This window comes from Macrotis lagotis, chromosome X (assembly GCF_037893015.1).
Source record: "Macrotis lagotis isolate mMagLag1 chromosome X, bilby.v1.9.chrom.fasta, whole genome shotgun sequence".
NCBI lineage: Eukaryota > Metazoa > Chordata > Mammalia > Peramelemorphia > Peramelidae > Macrotis > Macrotis lagotis.
Genome location: NC_133666.1, coordinates 509,300,248 through 509,324,723, shown reverse-complemented (window position 1 = coordinate 509,324,723; position 24,476 = coordinate 509,300,248). Strand labels below are relative to the sequence as shown.

The 24,476-nt window shown below is 43.0% G+C and overlaps 1 protein-coding gene and 1 long non-coding RNA gene across 8 annotated transcripts in view; one reads left to right on the top strand and one right to left on the bottom strand.

Annotated features, from left to right (window-relative positions):
- Positions 1 to 15,320, bottom strand: part of LOC141502185 (uncharacterized) — a 30,811-nt gene extending 15,491 nt beyond the window's left edge. For 4 of the 7 annotated variants that reach the window (XR_012472434.1, XR_012472436.1, XR_012472435.1 and 1 more), the window contains exon 1: positions 540 to 12,452. This is a non-coding gene — a long non-coding RNA (uncharacterized LOC141502185). Of the gene's footprint in view, positions 1 to 539; positions 12,453 to 13,565; positions 13,820 to 14,772; positions 14,936 to 15,138 lie in introns of those variants that run through there. The other 3 variants (XR_012472433.1, XR_012472438.1, XR_012472437.1) reach the window with 3 other exon arrangements.
- Positions 15,321 to 17,802: 2,482 nt separating this feature from the next.
- SOX4 (SRY-box transcription factor 4) lies at positions 17,803 to 24,109 on the top strand. The gene has a single exon (XM_074206804.1). The coding sequence runs from the start codon at positions 21,752 to 21,754 to the stop codon at positions 23,177 to 23,179; it is 1,428 nt and encodes a 475-aa protein (XP_074062905.1). The 5' UTR covers positions 17,803 to 21,751; the 3' UTR covers positions 23,180 to 24,109.
- Positions 24,110 to 24,476: the final 367 nt, after the last annotated feature.

Here is a 24,476-nt window from a genome sequence, read left to right as displayed (position 1 = left end):
GGTTGTCCATTGAATTCTTGGTAAACAGTTGGCATAATAGTCAATTGGACATTTTATAGGGCTTCCTGATTATGATTAAAAGTCAAATGTTTTCATGGATAATGGAGTATATATGAAAAGGAACTCTAGATTTGGAAGTCAGGAAACTTAGAATTGGGCAAGTTCAATATCACTTACATATTACATGACATGTAAACTCTTCAGGCCTCAGATTCTTCATGCAAGAGATTAGATTAAACTATCTCCAAGACTCTTCTGCTATTTTTAGTGATGATGGTTATTAATAGAACTTGTCTACAGATTAATGATGCCTATATATTAATATGGGCAGCTAGATGGTGCAGTAGGTACAGCACTGGCCCCAAAGTCAGGAGGACCTGAGTTCAAATTTGGTTTCAGACACTTACTCTCTATGTGACCTTGGGCAAGTCACTTAACCCTAATTACCTCGCATTCAGGGCTATCTCCTGTCATCCTGATTCATATCTGGCTACTGGACCTAGATGGCACTAGATATGAAAGTGAGGCTGGTGACTTACCACAGCATCCCCTCACACATATCCAATTGATGTGCTTGACACAGCATCACCTCCCCAATGTCATGGTCTTCTTCTGGAAGGAAGGACAAACATCAAAATCAGTTATTAATAAATGTGAAACTGCTTGTTGGTCCAGGGGATAGAGATCATGAGGTTTAGAATCAGGAAGACGAGCTCAAATTCAATCTCAGACACTTAGTAGTTGGATAACATTAAGCAAGTCACTTAAACTCTGTCTCAGCTTCCTCATCTATTAAGTTGAAATAATAATGGTACCTATTTCTCAGGGTTATTGTGAGGATTAAATGAGATAATATTTGTGAAGTTCTTAACAACGTACCTGACCATAACAAATACTATATAAATATTAGTTATTTTCATTATTTGGTTATAACTTGTTTATCCAACTTCACAATAAGCTCCTTAAGGGTAATAAGTATCATCTCTTTAAGTGTTTGAATTTTTCTTCCTTTTTTCCTCATGGAGTTCCATCCCCAACCAAAAAGCCATATGGCATCTGGTACAAAGTTTGATTTGCCAATCAATCAAAAGATTTTTTAAGTACCTACCATGTGTCAGGAATATCAATAGGTTCAAAGAATAAAATAATTCCATTTGGAAGGAGTTTATATTCTAAAAGGAGACAATAGGTACATGTAAAATATGAATAGCACAAATATGAAGTGAATAAATACAAATCTATTCAAGGTTGTTAAATACCAGGTAATTTGGGAGGGAAGACTCTAGCAATTAAAGGGATAAGGAAAGGCTATGTGGATAAGATGGTGCTTGAACTGCATCTTAAGGGAAGAGATAAGACTCTGAAGTGGAGGTCAGGATGACCTCACATAGGTGGGTCAATCAGGACAGAGGCAGGAGGAGCCATGGAGGGACTAACAGGTGTGTGAGAAACAGAGAAAAGGCCAGAGGAAGAAAAAGCAAAAGTATATATTTATGTGAGTACTAGTACTTCTGACATTTTATAAACTCTTATCAGAAAATTCTTGAATTATTTCCCTGAATCAAGTAAATACTTACATCAGACCTGATTTCTCTCTTCATTCTTTTAGAAAGAAAATAGACTTCCCTTTTTCTTATTTGTCTCACAGTGAACCAATATCTATGCTAAATGACAATAATAGCTAGCATTTATATAGTGTCTACTGTGTATATATATATATATATATATATAGCCCTGACCTAAGTGCTTTATAGATATTTCAACTGATTCTCACAATTCTGGGAGATAAGTGCCATTGTTGTTATTCAGCCCTTTTTTCCTGTCTCCATCATGTCTGACTTGGGGTTTTGTTGGTAAAGATAGTAGAGTGGTTTGCCATTTCCTCACAGATGAGGAAACTCGGGCAAACAGGGTTAAATGACTTGTTTGGGGTCATACAACTAGCAATAAGAGTCTAAGGCTGAATTTGAACTTGGGGAGAGGAGTCTCCCTGATTCTAAGCCCTTATTATTCCTGTTTTATAGATCAGGAAACTGAGGCAATTAAAGGTCAAATGATTTGCTCAGTTACAAATCTAATTAAGTGTCTGAGGCTAGATTTGAACTCTAAACTTAACTCCCTTTACCTATTTTACCACCTGGCTGCTGCCCAGCTACCACTTAACTGGCTATTATTTATACTGGTTACTATTTGAAAACTACCGGTTTAAAGAAAATCTTTTCACTTAATCTAATTTAATCCTTCCTCTGAGTTAATATTACATTCAGGGAACCCCATTATACTACAAGATCTATTGCTAACCCTATCATATACTTGGCAAGTAACAGAACAAAAAGGGCCTAGGAAGAACCTCCAAAAGAAATATTCTGCCTGGAACTTGATTGCCGGGGATTAGCATAAATAGGAGAGATGTGAGAAACAAGTGGCTATCCCAAAAGGTTGTGAGGTCAATCAGTCATACATCTTTAGAGTTCTTTCAAGTACCAACCTTAAATAACCTTGTTTTAAAAAAAAAGACCAATGTTTGAAGCATGAGTGTCTATTTAATAAAAATAAAAATAAAAAAGACCTTTTTTCTAAGTCAACAATTCAAACAAAGTTTCAGTTTTTTTAAAAGGTGGGCCAAACATCAGCAAAATACCTTTTCAGGCATTGCCAAGGAGCAACATTTAAGATGTTCAATGTCCAGGTCTGAACCTAGGAGAGACTTTAGGATTACTGGTCTTTGTTTAAGCAAAAAAAAGCAAAAAAAAATGTTGGCAACTGAACCTTCTGGCAATAGCAAATTGGGACAAAGCAAAGTTGATAATTTTGAAAAAAGAGGTAGTATTAGTTCAGTAAATTTTAATTGAACAGTTAACTCCAAAGAACCCTACAAAACCCAGATCCCCTAAACTCCAAATCTCCCTCTCCCTTACACTGTATTTTAAGGTGTACAAAGCACTTGCTGTATGATTCTTAGGGACTAAGTTGACATTTTAAATACTTATTAAACCTGAAAGTTTACAAGGTGTTTTCTTTGCTGCATCTATGGTAAGTAGTTATTACATAGAACTATTACTCTCATTTCACAGATAAGGAAGTAAAATCCTAGAGAGGTGTTGGGGGGGGGGTCACACAGCTCAGCAAAACAAAACAATCATGTATTAAGCTTACCAAGTAGGTCCTTTACAAATATTAAATAATTTGATCTTCACAACAACTCTGGTAGGTAGGTACTATAATTACCATCAACTTAAAGTGGGGAAACCTGAGGCAAGGGCTGAGTTTTTCCCAGTGTCACATGGCCACTAGAAGTCTGCAGCTAGATTTGAACTAAGTTGTTTTGCACTCTAGCACTCTCACTATATTACACTATCCCTCTGTATAAATGTGATATCCTTCATTCAGAAAACTTGATGTTAGTATCTCTATCTATATAGGACAGTTAGGTTTTACAGCAATGGTGTGTATTTATTACAATATGTTGGATACTCCATTTAAGCCTCTTTACTGCATTAAACATAGTGATCTCACTTAAAGAAATAAGCTCTCCCCAAAACCTTAATGACTTAGAGTTTCTGATACTGCGTTATTTTCTTTCCTGGAAGTTCATAAAATAATTATCTGGGTTTGCAATCCTCCTCCCTGCATGATGGTCTCCTGCTAATGCTAATCTGCAACAGGGATGGGGTTGTTTTTGGTTTGTTTATTTGTTGGTTTTGTTCTTTTGGTGGTAGTGTTCCCTACGCTCACATTGACCACATTGACCGTTGCCACAATAATCCTCTATTTCTTTTCAGCTCCCATGCTTCTGATGGGGTTTCTGGTGGTAGAGCAAGGCTATAAACCCTGTCTGTAGCTTGTCCAGAATTAGCCAAAAATATCTTCCTATTCTGTTTCAATTTGTTTCTAAAATTCAATCACAATCAATCAGTCAATCAACAGGCACTTATTAATTGACTACTATGTGACAAGAACTTTGATGGAAGTATTTCTTGATGATATACTTGGGTTATCAGGCAGGGAGGTAGGATAGTGGATAGAGTGTTGGGCCTGGAGTGAGGAAGATTAATCTTCCTGAGTTCAAATCTGGTTTAGATACTAAGTTGTGGGACTGAGGGCAAGTCACTTAAAATCTGTTTTGCCTCCATTTCCCCATCTGTAAAATGATCTGGAGAAGGAAATGGCAAACCACTCCAAGATCTGACCCAAATGGGGTCAAGAAGAGCCAAACATGACTGAATAACAACAAAATGCTGTGTAATGTTGTACTATTTCAGGTTTCTTTTTTATTTCTAATGTCAAATGTCCTATGACTCTTTGTTTAAGCTTTATACATTCTATGTATTCAAATAAAATAAATAATAGTATAGTTTACTTGTATTCATCTCTGAGGAATTATTATTGACATAGTAATTAATCAAAATTAAAACAGACTGCACCGAGTGATGTGAATTCAAACATCCAGTCTCACTCAGGAGCACCTGCACATGAAAATTAATCATAGGTTGTTGGACTAGATGGGAATATCAATATTAAGTAGAAAAGATAGGATCATTTTGTGTACTAAGAATATTTAAAAGATTTATATTTCTAAGAGACAAAACTCTTAACCTCAGTCTATGGCAGAATAAAAATAAGTAGTCAGGGCACTGGAATGTAAACTTCTAAATATACCAGAAAGGGATTGATTATCCTCAACACCATTGGGATGCCTCAAACTCTTCAATTTTTCCTTTTAACTCTAAACCCCATGATATTTTGTTCTTACATTTCTTGTGCATTTACTCTAATCTATCTATACTTATTTGTGAGCTTATTTGTCATATCTTTCCTATGGGACTATACAATCCTTGGGAATCTTACCTATCCTGGTCTAGACCACAACACCAATATAATATCTTGTCTAGGTGGTTCAATAAATATCTTATGAATTGGATGATTATGTCCTCTAGTCAAGAAGCTAGGGGAAGGAGGCAGAAGCTCGACTCTCCACCCCCACTTCCTACCAGCAAATCTCTCTGCTAGTAGTATCACTGCATTTCATCCAGTGTCTTTCACTCCTCTAAACTTGATTGACTAGGCTGTTCAAATTTAGTTTAGTGTCTTTGATCTCTGGAGTGATGCAATAGAGACATCTCTGCTTTGTTCATATCTAGACCTTAGTGCTGCAATTGTGGAAGACCCTGGCAATGAGGTGGCCCAATAGAGAGGCCACTGCGCTGGGAAATAGAAGATTTATTTTCATGAGGTCAAATATAGAATTAAGACACTTACTAGCTTATCTGTGTGACTCTGGGCAAGTCACTTAATCCTATTTGCCTCAGTTTCCTCACCTATAACATGAGCTGGAAAGGGAAATGGCAAACCATTCCAATTATCTTTCCCAAGAAAACCCCAAATGGGGTCACAGTCTTACCCAAGTAAATGACAATGAAATGCCCCTCTTAGATATAAAAATACTAAGACCTAAACTAAATATCCTGTATACCTAGCTGACAGCTGGTTACTTAAAAATCAGATAAACAGAGCAATTTGCATGACTGTTAATTAACCATTTTACATTTTACCAAGTCCTCCTCCAACAGGAACTCAGAACCCCATCCTTTGATAGAGGATCTTTCAACTTATTTCTAAATGGATAGCTTGTTCATTAATATTGCCTGTCAAGTTAGGGATACCATTGTCATCTTCTAGAAGATATATTTTTTCATAAACTTAATTTTTCTAATGTTGTTGGCCAAGCCAAAGATTGGATCTGAATCTTTTTCAGGAGACATTGCATTTTCCAGAAGATAAGAAGTTCAGAGGTTTGATACAATCAGCATGATGTTATATTCAAATAGAATTATATAAAGAGCTTCCCTAACCATAAGGAACCATTTTTCAACTTTAACCCTAATGGATATTTTCTGATATAATAGTGTATACTTTTATTTCACCTGATCTGATATTTATGATCCAAGACCATTGAACAAGGTTATCTTCATTGTGATATCTTTAAAGGAATCTTGAGTGCTTGTAATGTATGGATGTGTTAGGAATTGGCAAATAAAAAAGAGCAAAAAACAAGGGGAGCAAGGGATTCCAGAATAAAGGACAATTTTTGTTGTGTTGATAGACTGCAGTAGGTCAAGAGTATAACTATTCAGTTGACTAAAAGTACAGGCCACAAGAATTGAGAAGAATGACCAAGTAGGAGACCAGTATATTTGAGAGAACTGGAGCATGTATTCTGAAGTTTCACATGGAGCAGGAGTTAAAAAGCAAGTCTGTGACTGAGAAGTCAAAAGTAAACTCCTTGAGAAAAGAGGGAAAGTAAACTGGGGTCTCTTGAATCACCTATTCCTCCTTCTTGACTTGAACAGGTGACAAGGGAAGCCCTGGCCTTTCCCTGCTCCAGTTTGCTGTATCCAGTTCTATTAGGTCCTGGATACCCCATTCCAGATCAAAATTGACCATCCCTTTCTCTACTCCTGCCAAAGTAACCCAGAATCTTCCTTCTCTTTGACCATCATAACCTATACCTCTTCTCTAATTGTCGTCATTGGTTAAGGATTTGCCTGCTTACTGAAGTCTGAGGAAAAGAGAATCACTAATAACAGCATTTCTGGTAAGACAGTGGACCATTGAAACTTACCATGTGCTCTGCAATTGCTCCCTAAATCTGTTTGGCTTAACCATCTACTCTTCCATCAAGACTTCCAGACTCCTAGGGCATTGTCATCTGACCTACTCTTTTACCCTATAACCTTGTCATCCACCTTGCCGCTGTAGGATAAGGAACACTGGGCTTTTTCAACTGCCCTCTTGCCAAACCCACTTATAAATATTATCTTCCCTTGAGAATAAGAGTTCCTCAAGAGCAAAAATTATCTTGATTATCTATTTGCATTCTCAAAGCTTAGCACATATTAAGTGCTTAATAAATCCTTTTCTTTTTCATTCCAATTTGTTGAAAACCTTGAGAGAAGTTCAAGGATACATGGAGAGTATTATGGCTCTGTGAGCCAGAAGAAGGATGAAGTAGTAGAGGGAAAGGTATAAGATGAAGGAAAAGGTTTTTTTACATAAAATCATGGGGCTTCCCATTAGTTTCTCATAGCTGTATTCTTTGAATTTTACTCTATCATCATACTCCCCTCCCCCCACAGTTCATCATCTGGAAACTCAACATCAAGGAGACGACTTCACCTTTGGTACTTACACTTACTTCATTAGGACCCCCTCTCTACCTCTCTGATTGAAGGGTAAAGCAAAAAAACAAAAGTCTTCCCAGAACTTCATATAGAGATTTAGAAAACCAGCAAACTCTTTGGATTATACTCCATAATCTCATGCTCCTCTTCTGCCCCTACCCTCTCCACCTTTCATTTCCTTCTGGTGTTGTCTTCCCATAGATCACAAGGTCCTCAAGGACAGGGATTGTCTTTCATTTTCTTATTTGTATTCTGAGTGCTTAGCACAGCATCTGGCCCATAGGTACTTAATAAATGGTCATTTACATTGCATAATTTTCAAGAAGTTCAGTGGAAAGTTAGGGCAAAACTGGAAATGGACTTGGGAAAGCCAGACAAGCTTCATAATCTAAAGTCTAGTGTTTACTGGGTATTCACTATCCATTAAATTATGAGAACACTGATCAGCAATTAAATAAATTAGGTGATGCAGTTGATATAGTGCTGGGCCTGGAGTGGGGAAGACTTCTCTTCCTGGCATCAAATCTGACCTCAGCTACTTACTATCTGTGTGACCCCTGGGCAGGTCACTTAACTCTGTTGGCCTCAGTCTCCTCATCTGTCAAATGAACTGAAGAAGGAAATGGCAAACCATTTCAGTATTGCTGCCAAGAAAAATCTGATATAGGATCATGAGGAGTCAGACAAGACAGAACAAGAAAAGTAACAGAAGAGGAACATGACATAAATCTTTTATTTTGCTGATAGCTATTAGATGTTAGCAAAATATGAACCTAAAATGTTAAAAATGAATGAAAAACTTAATCTTTAAATAATGATTAAACATTGCTGACTTTAGCTTTATGTTTTCTTATCTCTTCCCATTCAAAGAGTAAAAAAATAAAGTGTAGCAATATGACTATTCAAAGAATTTGTAAAGAGACCAGTAGGTGATGAGAAAAGTTAAATACTACAACAACAACAACAACAACAACAACAACAATTTTTTCTTTAGGGGATGAAACTGTAAAATTATGATGAGTAAACAAAAGAAAAAGAGGAAGCTAAATAAAACAATCTTAGAGAAGGCCATAATTTCAAGTCCCAAGTCTGATGCTTAATGGTTTTCAGATTCTTGACAAGTCATTTAACTTCTCCATGACTCCAAGAAACTGTTTAAGATGATAAATTGCAGAGTTGATCATCAGTATTAATGATCAGAATTTCTTCACTAGGGTGCTCCCATCACCCATGAAAACCACTGTGCCAAGAAAAATAACTGACATTTATTATACATTTTAATATTTTCAAATATTTTAATACATTTTCTCATTTGATCTTTATGTCAACCATGTAAAGGAAGTATTACAAACATTCTTATCTATATAGTAATAAAATTATGGCTCAGAGAGGATAGGTCTTCCTGACTTCAAATCCAGTCCTCTATCAATTATAACATCTTTTTATAAGATTCAATAACCCCTAATGCAGAATGATCTAATGACTATTTTTCACACAGACCTATTGGTTATCATCATAGTTTTACTTCTAAAATAAGTTCTAAATGTTCAAAATTTTAAAAAAGAAATTTGATAGAAAGAGCTTGAGACTGGAAGTCCAAAAGCTAGATTTGAGGTTCTAGTCTTAGATCTTCTCCCATGTACACAACCTCATACAAATTACTTAGTTTCTTTTTGGGGTCTCAGTTTCTTGATCTTTAAATGAAGTGGTTGGGACTAGATAATTTCTAAGATACTTTCTGGTTTTAAAAACCATATTCTAAGAAAATTCCTCAGTTTAGTGGCATTGAGTGTTCTTATATGTTTAATTATCGTTTTTTCTTTGAGGCTTTCCCAAGAATGCAAGAAAAAGTAAGTTGAGTCCACAGTAAACTCAATATCCTCATTCAAAGACAGTTTAATATGTACTATTATCTTCATATTAACAGAAGGGATTTTCCAGTCCTAGGATCTTAAAGCTGTGTGTAAAAAAAAAGAGGAAAAAAACTCTTTTTTTCTAGCTCTACATTTTTCCTTGTATTGTTATCTTAAAGGAAATCAAATGACAGAACCATACTGTTAGAATACAAAGAAGAAAGAACTCAAAATTTAGAAGATCTGGGCAAATTGTGGTACTCCCCATTTACTAAGTGTGTGACCTTGGTGTCAGCAATTTAATCTCTCTGGACCTTAGTATCCCCATATATAAGAGAAAGAAGTTGAGCTCTATTGTTCTATGCTCTATAGTTCTATGGAAAACCAATGTCCAGAGATTGCTGCCATATTCATTTACTTTGAAACAGCTGTAGTTCTATTTTCATGCCAAAACTGTGCAAAAAATAATGCAAGATTACAAGTTAATCTACTTCTAAAACTAAGAAAAATTTGTGGGGTGGGGTCTTTGTCCTCTTTTTAAATAAGTCATTTTGCCATTTCATTAGCTGGATTTCTTCTAGGCCTCCCAAACTACACATGCTGCCCTCTGGTGGAACAGGTTCTTAAACCTACCCTTCCTAGGATGCCCTGAACTGTATTCTCCAGTCTTTCTCAATCAAATTCTATATACAAATTAGAGCTTTGAGAAGAGCAGTAGTTATCCTGACTCTGAGACTCAGTTTAACCAAGTGAATGGGAGTCATGAAATGCCCTCCCCTCACTCAGTAACCTCTCCATTTTGAGGTTTGTTCAATTCATATTCATCACTTAAATCACAATTCTCATAGCTGTTCTCGACTTACCTCTTGTGATCTGCTCTCTCCTCCTTTTCTTAAGGAATTTGGTATCTGGCTCAGATTCTCTCTTTCTCGTCTTAACTCCTGCCCTCATTTTGTTGTAGTTTTTGTTGTTTAGTCATTTCAGATGTGTCTGACTCTTCATAACCCTATTTGGGATTTTCTTGGCCAAGATAATATATTCTCACTTTACCTGTCAGACTACCCCTCAGTTTCTTTTGCTAGATATTCATTTGGACTATAACTACAACTATATGAATCCCCAGGGTTCTTCCCTTGGACTTCTCTTTTTATGCTACAGTATTTTGCCTGATGACCTCATCAATTCCCTAGGACTAAGATATCTCTGCTGATGATTTTCAGCACTATTTAACCAGTTCTAACCTCTCTCTTGACTTTTAGATTGTATCTTCAACTGCCTATTGGACATTTTAAACTGGATGTTTTATAGACTTTTAAATTCAATATGTCCAATATTGAACTCATAATCTTCTCCCCAAACCCTCTCTTCTTTCTAATTTCCTTATGGAGCTCAACCTGGATGCAATCCTTGACTCCTCACTCTTAGCCCTTATCTCCAGCAGGTTGCCAACTTCTGACATTTCTAACTTGGCATAATCTCTTACATAGAGCAACCTTGAAATCACTAGGCCTAATTCCAACCAAGTGTTCCCAAACATCATTGAAGGAAGAAATTACTGTGCAGAAGAGATCTACATTCTTCATCACCACAAGCTGTTGACCAGAATGCCTCCGAAAGACAAATGGGCAGAAGAGCTATGGTAGTGGCAGCAACCCCAAAATCACCAGTCTTTCTACTAACCAGCCCATCATAGCCATCATCCAGGAAAGCAACTCCTGTGGAGAAGGGATCAGTTATCGTCACCAACTTCCAACCAACTGCCACCTGCAGGGGGGGCAAGTCAACTTAGCTGAAGCAACAGGACATGTGAGGGAGAGAAGGAAAGCAGTTGTGACAGTCAAACTCCTTTTCCTCAGATCATGATGGAGACAGTCTAAGACCTTGAACGCAAGAGCCTTGAGAACAGCCATGCTTCCAGCCCAGAGCATTACTTGAAAAGCAATCTCTGTGGAGATACAGCCTGGCAACTGATCTTGTAGGTGCTACAACCACAGCTTCTGAAGACCCAGAAACTAAAGTCCTTGCACCAAAGGCCAACTTGACACTGTCACATGGTTTGACATTAGAAACTGATATTATTTTATCAGTAGAAATGGTATTAGAGAACAGATATTACCATCTACCTTGTCCCCAAACCCTAAGGACTTTGTCACCTTTCCATTTCTTCATTAGAATTTATGTTTCTTGAGAGCAGGAACTTTTTTTTACTATTTGTATCCACAATTTGGCACAATTTTTTGCACAGTTTGAGTGATCAAATTTTTTGTTTGTTTGTTTGTTTGTTTTAGGTTTTTGCAAGGCAGTCGGGTTAAGTGGCTGGCCCAAAGCCACACAGCTAGGTAATTATTAAGTGTCTGAGACCAGATTTGAGTTCAGGTCCTCCTGACTCCAGGGCTGGTGCTCTATCCACTAAGCCCTCTAGCCACCCTGTGATCAAATGCCTTTTTTTTTTTTTTGCAAGGCAATGGGGTTCAGTGGCTTGCCCAAGGCCACACAGCTAGGTAAATTATTAAGTGTCTGAGGCCAGATTTGAACTCAGGTACTCCTGACTCCAGGGCAGGTGCTCTATCCACTGTAACACCTAGCCGCCCTTGATCAAATGCTTTAAAAAAAATATTTTTCTCCCCACCTTGCATCCAATTAGTTAGTTGCCACATTGTGCCAACTTGGCGTTCTCAACATCTCTTACATATAAGCCCCCTTCTTTCCTCTGACACTGTTATACCTTCCTTCAGGCCTCATCATCTTATGCCTGGACAATAGACTTGTTATCAATTGCTGGCTTCAAGTCTCTCCCAGTTCTAATTCAACCTTCACTTAGCTATCAAAGTGATCTTCTACAGCACAAGTCATTTGTGCCACCCTCCTCTCCCAATTAAACTTTAATGACTCTCTATATCACCTTCAGGATCAAATATAAAAATACTCTATCTAGCATTCATAACTCTTTATAAGCTTTCCCCTTACCATTCCAGTCTTCTTACATCTTGTACCCCTAATCTTTAAAATAGTGATATGGTCAAAAACAAAGGCAAAATGACTAGAGGTGGGACATGATGTTTGAGGAGCAATATGTGTACTTGGTCTATAAGAAAGAAAATTGTAAGAAAAGGATAGACCAGGTTTCGAAGGGCTTTACATTCTAAACAAAGGAGTTTATATTTGATCCTAGAGATACTAGGTAGATACTGGAGTTTTGAGTGGGGGAAAATCACTGGTAGTTGGTTGTATTGGACTGGGAAATCTTGAAGTAAGGAAATAAATTAAGAGTTTTTTTCCTTTACAACACTAGTTAAGAGTTAATAAGGGGCTGCATGGAGTGGCAACTATGTGAGTGAAGACACATACACACACAAACACATATCTTAAGAAATGTTTGAAGTTGGGAGATCTATGTGTGGATAACACCAAAGTTTCAAACAAGGGTGGCTATTATATATATATATATATATATATATATATATATATATATATATATATATATATATACACACATACATATATATATATCTACAAAAATAGTGAAACTCAGAAAAGAGGTGGCTTTTGGGGGAAAGATAATAAATTCTACATTAGAAATGGTAACTTTGAAGTAGGTAAGGGTTATTCAGTTCAAAATGTCCACTGAGGCTCTGTGATGTTGGATTGGATAAATATAGATCTGGAAGTCATCTGCACAAAAATGATAGCTGAATCTATGGCAGCTGATGAGATCATCAAATGAGAAAAAAGAGAGAAATGAAAAGAGGACTCAGGGAAAGTACTCATACTTTTTAAAATCTTCACTTGTGTGGAAACTTCCTTTGTCAGTCAATAAGCATTTATTCGGTATTTACCAAGTGCCAAGTATATTGGGAATATTATGTGCAGCCACCCAGTTTCCCCTGATGGGCAGTTGTCCTTTCACCATATTTTCCTATTATATTCTCAGTCTATTTTTTTATACACTCAAATGTACGGTAGCTTGGCTTGGTGGCCAGAGAAAGGACCAGTCTTGGAAGCACAGATAAAACCACAGGTCCAGTTTCTATTCCTATCTCCAAATTTAGCTTACAGTTTTGGCTATGTTCTGGCTAGGCTGGGGTCAGTCTGGATTGGGTAAGTACGGAACAAGAAAATGAGCAAGCATTGCACACTTAGCTAAGCACTTCATTTGGTTAAATATCACCTGATATTTAAAAATTAAGAGAACTGTCTTTGTAACAAGACTTGCTCATTTGTTTCGCAACTGCCCATCCTGGGGCTGTTCGCTTTCCCCAAGGAAAATGGGTTCGACATTGTTTCCAGAATGACCTCGATGGAAAGCCGAGCTCCTGGTGGTGGGGGTAGGGACTATCCCATTTTCTCTTTGATTAATATGTTTGATTTCATAATTTACAAAGTTGATTGTTAGTTTAAGTGGAATATTGAAAACGCCCTTCTTCCCCTTCACGGGTTCAATAACGTTTAAGCGCCTCGGGGTGGAAAGCACCGTGCCAGGAGGTGGGCAGGTGAGCGCGGAAGGCCCGGGAGCTGCCCTCATGGAACTTACAGTCCTGGCGAGGGGCAGTGGCATCCCGGGCTACAATGTATCACGGTCAACAGCCTCCCGCCGGGCAGCGTCCCAGCCCCCTCCACGCGGCGGATTCACGGCTCAGCCTGGCGGGTGTTTTCTCTGCCCTCTCTCGTGGGATCATGATAACCCCGAATCGTGTTGGGTGGATGAAGGCAGAGGGGCCCTCCCAACATTGGCCGGCCTGAGCTCGGGGTCTCTGCCTCCTCAGGCATCGCCCGGACCCGCCCTCTCCTGACACGCCCCTAGCCCCAGAGACGGGAGGCGGGGACGCAGGTGGGAGGGTCGCAGCCGGGCCAGGTGCGCGGCACGCCCGGCGCGCGCTCCCGGGGCCCCGGACTCTTTCTTTTCTCCGCTCTGGGCCGGGAGGTGCCTGCGCCCCCCCTTTCGCCGCGGTCTCTGACCCCAGGCGTCCGCTAGGCGGGGGTGGGGGTGCGGAGGGGAGCGGGGTGGGTGCGGAGGGGGAGCTCCAGCGCGCCCCGCGCCAGCCGCCGGGCTCGCCACCACGCGCCCGCCTCTCTCCCTCTGCTGCAGCCCGGCGTCGCGTGGCGGCCGCTGCAGGGCTCGGCGCTTCTCCCCTCCTCTCCCCCACCTCTGCGGGCTCACACCGCCCCTGCCCTCGGCTTCCCTCCCGGTGCCCACACTCATCCCGGGGCGGGCAGTCAAAGGGGGGCAGGGGAGGTTCGACTCGGATTGGTGTGGCTGTATTTGGGGGCATTTTCATCATTGACAAAAATCTGCTGTATTGTTGGACTAGTAGGAACTTTAGGGGCGAGTGAGAGAGAGAGAGAGAGAGAGAGAGAGAGAGAGAGTGTGTGTGTGTGTGTGTGTGTGTGTGTGTGTGTGTGTGTGTGTGTGTGTGTGTGTGTCTATGTGAGAGTGTATGTGAGTGTGTGTTTTCTGCCATTAGATGGAAGCCGATCACGCCCTCCTCCTCGCCTGCCCGGATGGAGGTCACCGGGTTTCCTTCGCCGCCCAGCACCGGCGCGGGGAGGCGCACGCCGGGGGGCGCGATGCCGCCTTGGCTGGGCAGAGGCAGCTGAGAGGGAGGGGCTGCGCCAGCTCCGCTCTGCCCTGTGCAGGGACACGTGAATCCCGGCCCGACGATCCGAGACAAGCCCTTTGGAAAGCTGTGCTTCCAGGGAAACGGGGCTGGAGGCGGCCCCCCTCGTTACCTGTTACCTACCTGCCATATGCTCCCTACTCTCCTCCCTGCTGGCACTGCCCAAACCTGAACCCTCCTCCTACAGGTGCCGGGCATCCTGGCGGCCGCCGGCAGACGGCGGCTTGGTCCAATGGGAAGGGCGCTCGGCAATCTCCCTTTCTCATTGGTCCGGTGACCCCCGGGGCCGTTCTCTGGGGAGTGGGCGCGGGGCCGCGAGCAGCTGCGGCGAGGCCACTTCGGACGGGGCAAGCCCGCGGCCCGGGCCCCGCGCCTCCGCCGCTAGACGGACTCGGGCTCCCAGGATCTGCGTCTCGCGACCTGGCCGGGCGGCTGCCCAGACCGCGTGCGAACGTTGGCCTGTCGGGAGACCCGACCCCAAGTACACACCTCGGTGTTTGCCCTGCAAACAAGGCTCTACGCGAGCAGGCATAAGCAGGGAAGGGGCTGGGCGCTCAGTAAACAGACGAAGACATGTCCGCCTTAGTTCCGGTCATTTACAGAACAAGGGAGGCCTTTGCACGAATCACTTAAAAAAAATCCGCTGCTGGGAGGCACTGGCACCTCTAGAGGCCCGGTGGAGCCCTGCCCGGCAGCTGGGTCACGACTGGCAGGATGGCCGGAATCAGCGAAAATGGGAGCTCCTCAGAGCTGGCTTTGCCCCACGCCACGCGTGTCGCTGTGCCTTCGGCTAGCTTTGCCCGTCGTAAATAAAAAATAAAAAAAAGCTCAGGGAGAGACGGGTGTTAAAACGCTGCCGACAGAATCGCCTCAAACATGTTTACAGTAGGAGGCAGGACCGTCGTCCACAAAGCCCAGCCCGAGCCGATTCCAGTTCGTGGAGTCTCCCCAGAACTAATCAGAAAGCAGGCGATGGGCGCAGCCACGGTAGCGGCAGCTGCCCGAGCCTGAGCGCCCTTAATCCTCGGCTTAAGGGAAGGAAGGAAGGAGTCTGCTGACTTCCAAACCTCTGGGCTCCTAAAGTCGCGTTGGCCCATGGAGGCTGGGGGAGGGATTGCCTTTCTAACCCCCCGGCTTCTCCACGGTGAGAGTAGCCCCCGGGGGGACCGGCTTTCCAAGCCCTTCCCGTCCTGGGCCAGTGGGTCGGTCCCTAAACTCATTTGCAATCTCCAGAATCCAGCTAAACATGGGAGAGAGACCGAGATTTCTCCCCGGCCAATGAGGTCCCACTATCGAAAGGTGTTCGAGGATTGATTCTCCTCCCCACCCTCAGCCCCCCAGCTCTGCTTTATGTGAACGGATCAGACAAACTTTGGGTTATTCAAGCCTCCCCGCAAAGTCCACTCGAAGTGGAGGTTGGAAGCGTCGGGGGGAGGGTTCGGGGCAGAGAGAGGAGGAAGGGAAAAGAAGGCTCCTTTGATTAGACCCACGTTCCCCCAGGTCCAGTCCGTGGTGCTCTGCTCTGCGCTGCCACCTAGCGTCGGCTTTTCTCTCAGCCCGAGCAATTCGGACAAGATCAAAAATCTGGGCTGCTCAGAACCTTGTCTGACAAAACGTTTGTTCTCCACAACTGCCCTTAATGGTCCTGCCTCCCTTACCTCCCTTCTTTAAAACAAAACAGTGTAAATGTTGTAGTTAAAATATGCTTGGCCCATCATCCACATCCACATTTCCTACCTAGAATATAGTGAAGGTAAAGATGAAGCTAGTGACAAATATCTAAGGGAATAATGGGTGCCAGATGGTGGTGATGGGGGAGGGGAGAATAAAAAAGGTGACAGCAGAACATCTGAAAATTATAGATGGTTTGTAACACCATTGATTGTAAGGTGACTTTTACAATCATCCGTGGGTATCACTTTTCTCCAGAAATGATATTTAAAAAAATGTTTTTATTCTCATTTTGGAAAATCACTTCTTTCCAAATGAATCAGGGTTTTTACCGAGACAAGAGGGAGAAATAAAAACGATATTGGCAATGCTTAATTGATTTATAGACACAAAATAATGGAATTAGAATACATAAAGCTATAATGGTTGATTTCACTCAATTAGCTTGAAATTTCCAAATGCTTGTTCCTAGAACAAACCTGGAAATTACATGAACTTTTGTGACCTTGGTCAAGGCTAACCTCTGAGTCTGTTTTCTCACCTATAAAATCCATAAAAGTGTAAAATGATGGGGGCTACATGAAAAGATCCTAACCTGTTCTGAGATTCTAGATTTCTATGGATTTATACTCAAAAATCATTTATTAAACTAATATGTGAAAGATCCTGTACAAGGAACTAAGAATATAAATACTAACAAAACAAAAACCTCTTGTTATCAAGGATCTCATATTTTACTAAATATGCAAAGATCACAATCCTGTATATCATTATTTGGGTTTTAAATAGGATATCAGTGAGAGTGTCTATTGTGGGGACAGAGTGTTATGATGAGAAGAATGTTGGACTAGGAAGATGTTAATGGGGCTGAATATGGGCAAGGAAATGCTTCTCCCCCCCCCCTTTGTGTTATCAATTTACAAAATGAAGCTAATACTTATATTTGTGGCATCATGAGATTGTTGTAAAGAGTTTCACACTTTATAAGACACTGAGATATTAAACCAAAGAGGAACAAAAAATCTGGAAATCAGATCAAATGTGAATGAGTAGTATAAGGGTAGGAACTAGATCTAGGATTTCCTGAGCATAATAAAGCTTCCCAATGAGGTCAGCATCTTCTCCTCAACTCCAAGTTTCAGAGCATTCTGAAAACAGAGAAATGAAGTGACTTGACCAGGGTGACACAGCTAATTCGTGTCAGATGCAAGGCTTGATTAAAGAATGAACTGCCTGAAACTGCATCTCTAGCCACATTACCATGTTGCCTTTTATTAAATGTTAAGCAAAATTTCTTTTAGAATTATTACTTTTTTCTGCCATTTTGGCAATGTCGTGTAAGCTACTTAAAGTGGAACCTTAGCCCTTATTTTTCTTTATTCTATAGACTTTTAGGGCCTAGGTTTTTGAATTGTAAAGATATAGATGAAAGTAATAATAGAAGAACCAATTTCAGTTTCATTGATATTGTACTTATGACTCAAATGAAATCTCTGAAATCATTTAAAGTATTAAGTGAAATGTTTCAATTAAAAATTGGAGGGATTTTACATTACAATAATGATATTGAGAATAGTTGATAGTTTATCATACACTAAAACAAAAGATTTATATAATTTTATTTTTGCTTCCTGTCAATAGGGTTTTAAGAGTAAAGTTAAGAAATACATCATGTACTGCAGAGCCAGCAGAGGGAACACTGAGTATTGATTTAGTAGAATCCACCAAAAACAAACAAACATAAAAATCCCTGATATTTGAAGCAAAAAAAAAAAAAGTCAAAATCAGGGAGCTATAAAGAAGAACAATCTAGGTAGTGGAAATACAGCTGGTTTTGCTATTCACTTTCTATTCAGAGGTAAATTATTGTTAATTGTTGACAAACTTAGTGGTCATAACCAAGTATATTCTTATATTTTCAAACATTTAAGCAGTGAATTAATAATATTTAGAAGAGACCTAAAAACATTTATAGAATGTACATTAACTCATTAGGATGTCTGGAGCACACTGGGTAGTGATTGTAATCCTGAAGGCCTTGGATTTGAATCTTACCTCTGGTTCTTAAATAGCCTCTTTGACCCTTAGCAATTCTCTCATTTATACTCAGTGTAATTCAAGTTACTTCCAGGACTTATCAACTATATCTGAGATGTTTGGGATTGACTTTGGTGGAAAGAATTCCCATACCTGGAGTTCCTCACATAGTCACAATTCCTTAGATGGTTTTAAATTTAAATGTAAGTATTTAAGAGACAGTTTACTATAATGCAGAGTTCATTGGATTTAGACTCAAGAAGAATGTTTGAATTAGAGATCTGATATTTATTACATCAGTGTACCTGGGTCAATTATTTAACCTGAGTCTTAGTTTCATCATATGTATTTTGAAAATAATATTATTTTCACTTTCCAATTCATGGAACTGTTTTAAGGAAATGGTTTCGTAAACTCTAAAATGCTACACAAATTACTTCCCTTAAAATCAGTAGAAATTAATATTACCACTAAGTATGAGGGAAGAATTAAGCAGTGAGTTCCTACTTAGCAAACATTTATCCCATTGTTTTGACCAAAAAAAAAAAGAAATTACTGTAATTGTTTTGGTTAACTTTTCTCTTTTGTATATCAAATCATGGGAGGTTGAACAGTTTGGAAATTATATTGACACTGCTACTGTATAATTATCATCAGGGAATGAGTACCACAAATCAGTCTGTGCAAGTTCCTAAAAAACATAGCTTCCTCTGTCTCTTTTTGGAGGATGGTGTGATGCAGTAGCATTGGAGTGATTTTTTAAATAACTTAGAACATTTCCCATTTGTAATGGAATCATGAAGATATCCTTAATTTTTTGGATACCTCAAAATCCATGTTTATGGTAACATCCACTCACTGTTTCTTAACTGGAAATCAATACGATGACAATACCATTTCCTTCCCCTGAGAATAGGATATAATCATGACAACTACAGGTCAATAAAGTTTTTTCCCCTAATGATGCACAATACAAGTTAGCCTTAATTCTGGTACCCTAAACCATTTTGATATCTGCCCTATTTAACAAATTTACCAGGAGGGATAAGAATCAATTTTTATAAAGTGAACTCAACCTTTATCAAAAGAGCAGTTTAAAGGCCTGGTTTCCACTGCCATGAGTTTACCTGCTCATGGTAATTGTTGTTGTATAATAGTTAGACTTTTACTTTCAAACTCTGCACTAGTAATAATTTTTGTGACTCCAGTGATATTTGTCCATGACGAATCTGTGGTTGTTTAATAGACATCCTTGTCATATGAAATATATTGCAAATAATGTATTTTACAACTTTCCAGTTTTCTTTACAATTAGTGAAATGAAGGGACAGATAGCTTACTATCTCTGGCTGGTTTCACATTTACTCATTATAATCCCTTTCTTCCTTTATTCTCATCTTTAGTTTTGATGTGTTGAAAAATCTGCTAGTGTTCTTGGATGGTTATCTCTCACCTTTGCATTAATAAGCAATTAATTGATAAGAAATAAAGGAAAACCTTGAATCAGGAAGACATGTATGAAGCTGGAACATTTAGAGAACTGTTTCTTACTCATTTCTATTCTATGGAAAACTCAATGGAGTTTCTCCCATAGAGTTAATTATATAGGAACTCTATCTAATGTGTTCCAAATGAATGAGAATGAAAGCCCTTCTGTTTTAGTTATCTAGGATTTATCAAGGAGCCAAAATCATTAAATAGCCATATTTAACCTCAGTTTGGTTAAGAAAGCATACATTTATTACAAAAAAAAATCTCACCTCTCTGCCTTTCACAAACAGCATGCAAATTTTTTTCTGAGAGGATTTACACAATCTGTGCCATACCTAGAATTGTTACAATAATGGTGATGACAGGTGTCTGGGTGCCCCTCTCTTAATGGCTTTCCATATAATCGATTTATTATTGTCCCCTCCCCCCCCTTCATCCTCTGCCTTTATGAAGGAGCCTCTCCCTGTGAGGAACAGATTTTACACTCCAGGCTGATTCTTTATTCCAACACTGAAAAGACCTAATACAAATGATCACTTGGCTTTTAAGTAGAAAGCTTCCATTTACAGCGCTGCACAGAGCTTCCCCCGCCTCCCCACCCCACTCACCAGCCCCCTTGTTATCTAACATAATGGTAGGAAGACGTTCCCTCCTCCCTCCTCTTAATAATTTCATGCATTAACAGCCTCTTCACAGTCGCGCGCGCAGGCACACACTCACACACTCACACACGCGCACACACACACGCTCGCGCGCAAAAAAAAACGCAAAAGGAAAAAAGAAGCAGCAAAAAATCTCAGCTGTACTTCTAGCCCTTTTAAAAAGTTTGCTCTGTAAATTGGAATGAGGTCAGATTTGGAGCTTCTCATTGCACGCGGTGATTATTATTGCATCGGGTTCCAAGCCAATGGGAGCCCCGGGGGCGGGGTTTGGCACGAGGAAGCGTTGGTTACAGCGGCTGATTGGCTGGGGTAGAGACAGTGAAAGGATAAAGAGGCGCGAGGCGGAATTGGGGTCTGCTCTAAGCTGCAGAAAGGGAAACAGTGTGTGAGGGGAAGAGGCCCATTTCACTCCCCCGGTGTCTCTAGTTCTTGCTCTCTGCCTTCCTCCAAGTGTGCACAGGCGAGAAGAGAAGGGGCTCTAGCATCCGCTCCCCTGTTTGCAGGAGGGGGAAGAGCCCTGGATTTCTTGATGCCATTCTGTTGCACGAGTGCATTTTTTTGGCTTAATACCTCGCCTCCAGATAATCGCACAAACTCCTTAGTCCTGATTCCGCCCACAGAAGCCAGTCCTGGAGTCAGACTCTTTTTTGCTTTGCAAAGAGACTAAGTAATTCAGACTATGTGGCTTTCTTGAGCACTTGTGAACTGGAATCAACCGCTGCAGGGTGAAAAAAACACACACTGCCTGGGAAGAGGAGGAGGAGGAGGAGGAGGAGGAGGAGGAGGAGGAGGAAGAGGAGGAGGAGGAGGAGGAGGAGGAGGAGGAGGAGGAGGAGGAAAAAAAAAACTTGCTTTTGGAGGATTCAGCAAGCAGCATTCAAGAAACTACTCTCCACTTTAAGGCGGTCTCCAGATTTTTCAGAAAGCGAGGGAGACGGCCCACGGCACCACGGTGAGAGAAGAGCTTGCCCGGAATTACAACTCCTCAGCGAGGGGCTGAGTGTTTTGGGGGAGGGGCGGCGGGAAGGCATCTCTCCGGGACTTTTGTTGCCCTCCCGCCGCGGCGCCTCTCCCGGGGCGTCGAGGCTGCCCCTCGCCGCCCTCGCCTCGTTTTCTCCGCTTTTCGGGGCGTGTGCGGGTGGGTGTGGTGTGTTTGGCTTTGGGGACCTCGGAGGGTGGGGGGGACCCTGGCGAGCGCCCGTGCAGCGGCGGCCGTCAGCGTGTGAGCCCGAGCCGGGGCCATGGTGCAGCAGACCAACAACGCGGAGAACACCGAAGCGCTCCTGGCCGGCGAGACCTCGGACTCCGGGGCCGGCCTGGAGCTGGGCATCGCCTCGTCCCCGACGCCGGGCTCCACCGCCTCCACCGGCGGCAAGGCGGATGACCCGAGCTGGTGCAAGACCCCCAGCGGGCACATCAAGCGGCCCATGAACGCTTTCATGGTGTGGTCGCAGATCGAGAGGCGAAAGATCATGGAGCAGTCGCCGGACATGCACAACGCCGAGATCTCCAAGCGGCTGGGCAAGCGCTGGAAGTTACTCAAGGACAGCGACAAGATCCCTTTCATTCGGGAGGCGGAGCGGCTGCGCCTCAAGCACATGGCAGACTACCCCGACTACAAGTACCGGCCCAGGAAGAAGGTGAAGTCGGGGAACGCCGGCGCCGGCTCCTCCTCCGCCTCCGCCTCGTCCTCCTCCAAGCCGGGGGAGAAAGGAGACAAGGTCGGCGGCGGCGGCGGCGGCGGCGGCGGCGGCTCGGGAGGCGGGGGAGGCGGCGGCGGCGGCGGCGGCGGCGCCAACTCCAAACCCGCGCTCAAGAAGAGCTGCGGCTCCAAGCTGTCCGGCGGCGGCGGCAAGCCGCACGCCAAGCTGCTCCTGGGCAGCGCCAAGGCCTCGGCCGTCGCGCCCTCCGCGTCCTCCTTCGCCCCCGAGCAGGCGGCGGCGGCCGCTGCCCTGCTCCCCCTGGGCGCCCCGGCCGACCACCACTCGCTCTACAAGTCGCGGACCACCAGCACCTCCTCCACCTCCTCCTCCTCCTCCTCGGCCTCCTCCTCCTCCTCCTCGGCCTCCTCCTCCATCTCGACCTCCGGCAAGCACCTGGCGGAGAAGAAGCTGAAGCGCGTGTACATGTTCGGCCTGACCTCGGCGTCCCCCGCGAGCGGGGCCGTGCCCGCCAGCCCCAGCCTGAGCGGGGGCCAGGAGGCCAGCGACTCGGGCAGCCTGTACGAAGAGGGCGGCGTGGGCTGCCCGCCCGACGGCCACGGCCTCCGCGGCAGCGCCGCCTCGCCCCCGGCCGACGGCGGCTCCCCGGCTGACCACCGCAGCTACACCAGCCTGCGGGCCGCGTCGCCCACTCCCTCCACGGCGCACTCCCACTCCTCCTCCTCCTCCTCCTCCTCCTCCCACTCCTCGTCCTCCTCCGTCTCCTCTTCCTCGGATGAGGAGTTTGAGGACGACCTGCTCGACCTGAACCCCAGCCCCAGCTTTGAGAGCATGTCGCTGGGCAGCTTCAGCTCCACCTCCGTGCTGGACCGGGACCTGGATTTTAACTTCGAGCCCGGCTCGGGCTCCCATTTTGAATTCCCGGACTACTGCACGCCGGAGGTAAGTGAGATGATCTCGGGGGACTGGCTGGAGTCCAGCATCTCCAACCTGGTCTTCACTTACTGAAGAGAGCGAGCGAGAGAAGAGGGACGGGAGGAAAAAGAAAAAGTTTTTTTTTTAAAGGAGAGACAGAGAGGAGAGGAAAAAAAAAAGAAGACGAAGGAGAAAATGGATAAAGGAAAGGGAGGACAAAAGGCAAAAGAAAAGAAGTGAGAAGGGGAAAGATTTCGCACACCCACGCCCACTTAACAAGTTACAGTCTCCAGAGGAGGGAGTGATTTCTCCGCCAGCCGGGTGCGGTTTTTCGGGGGAGGGGGCGATGGTCCCCACCCCCCACCTTGACACCGTCCCCCCCCAAACCCCACCCCCGTTCGTAAAACTGACTTGTTTGAAAAGGGGGGGGGACACCTGGAAAGGAGCAGGGTGGAAAGGATCGTCCTTTTTGTTAAAATTCTGTTTCCACCCCCTGCTCGAAGAGACACCCCCACTTGCTACCCCCTCCGAACCGACGACACAGACACACAACCTACTCACACAAACAAACGGACACTTCCGGGCGTCTCACCCCCAGGAAAAAAAAAAGCCAGGTTGTTGCTTTTCCACAGACTGCTTGGAGTCGCTCCCCATTCCTCCCCCTTTCCCCCCTTTTTTGGTGTGGATTCTTTTTTCTTTTTTTTTTTTTTAAGAGGAGATACTGCCCTCCACACCTGGGGGTTTGTTTTCGGCCTACTTCATCAGAGAAGAGAGCAGTGCTACATTGTATTCTGTTTTTGGCATTGTCAATTGCTTTTTTTCTTTCCTTGAAAGATCCGGACTGGGAGGGGGTGAGCTGCGCGCCCGCGCGCACAAGCCAGAACTGAAGCCCCTGCCTTCGCTACAAATTCCAGTTTGATGGTTGATTTGTATGTTTGTGTGTTTGTGTGTGCGTGTGTGTGTGTGTGTGTGTGTGTTTTCTTTGCTTTTTCCTGCAGAGGAAAGGAGGAGGGAGGAAGAGGAGGAGGGCGGCGGGGGGCGGGGGGCGGGAGAAGAGGAGATTGAACCGTGCTAGGAAATGGACTGAGAACCTAGTGGAAGGAAACCGTGAGGAGGGGGGTAGGGGGGTGGGAGAGAAAGGAGATGAACTGGAAACGGGGAAAATAATAATAAAACAAACGGATTTGCACGTATAGAGGAGAGGGTAGCAGCGCTTTTTCTCAGCCACCTTCTTATTATATATATATGAAACCAGTAAGATGGAACTTCATAGACACTGAAAAGTTTTGGAGAGGAGACATACAAAACGTGAAAGTTTCTGTATTGATGTGGTACAGGGGAAATGGAGGGCGATTGCTTTTAAAAAAAAACAAAAAAAAAACAAAAAACA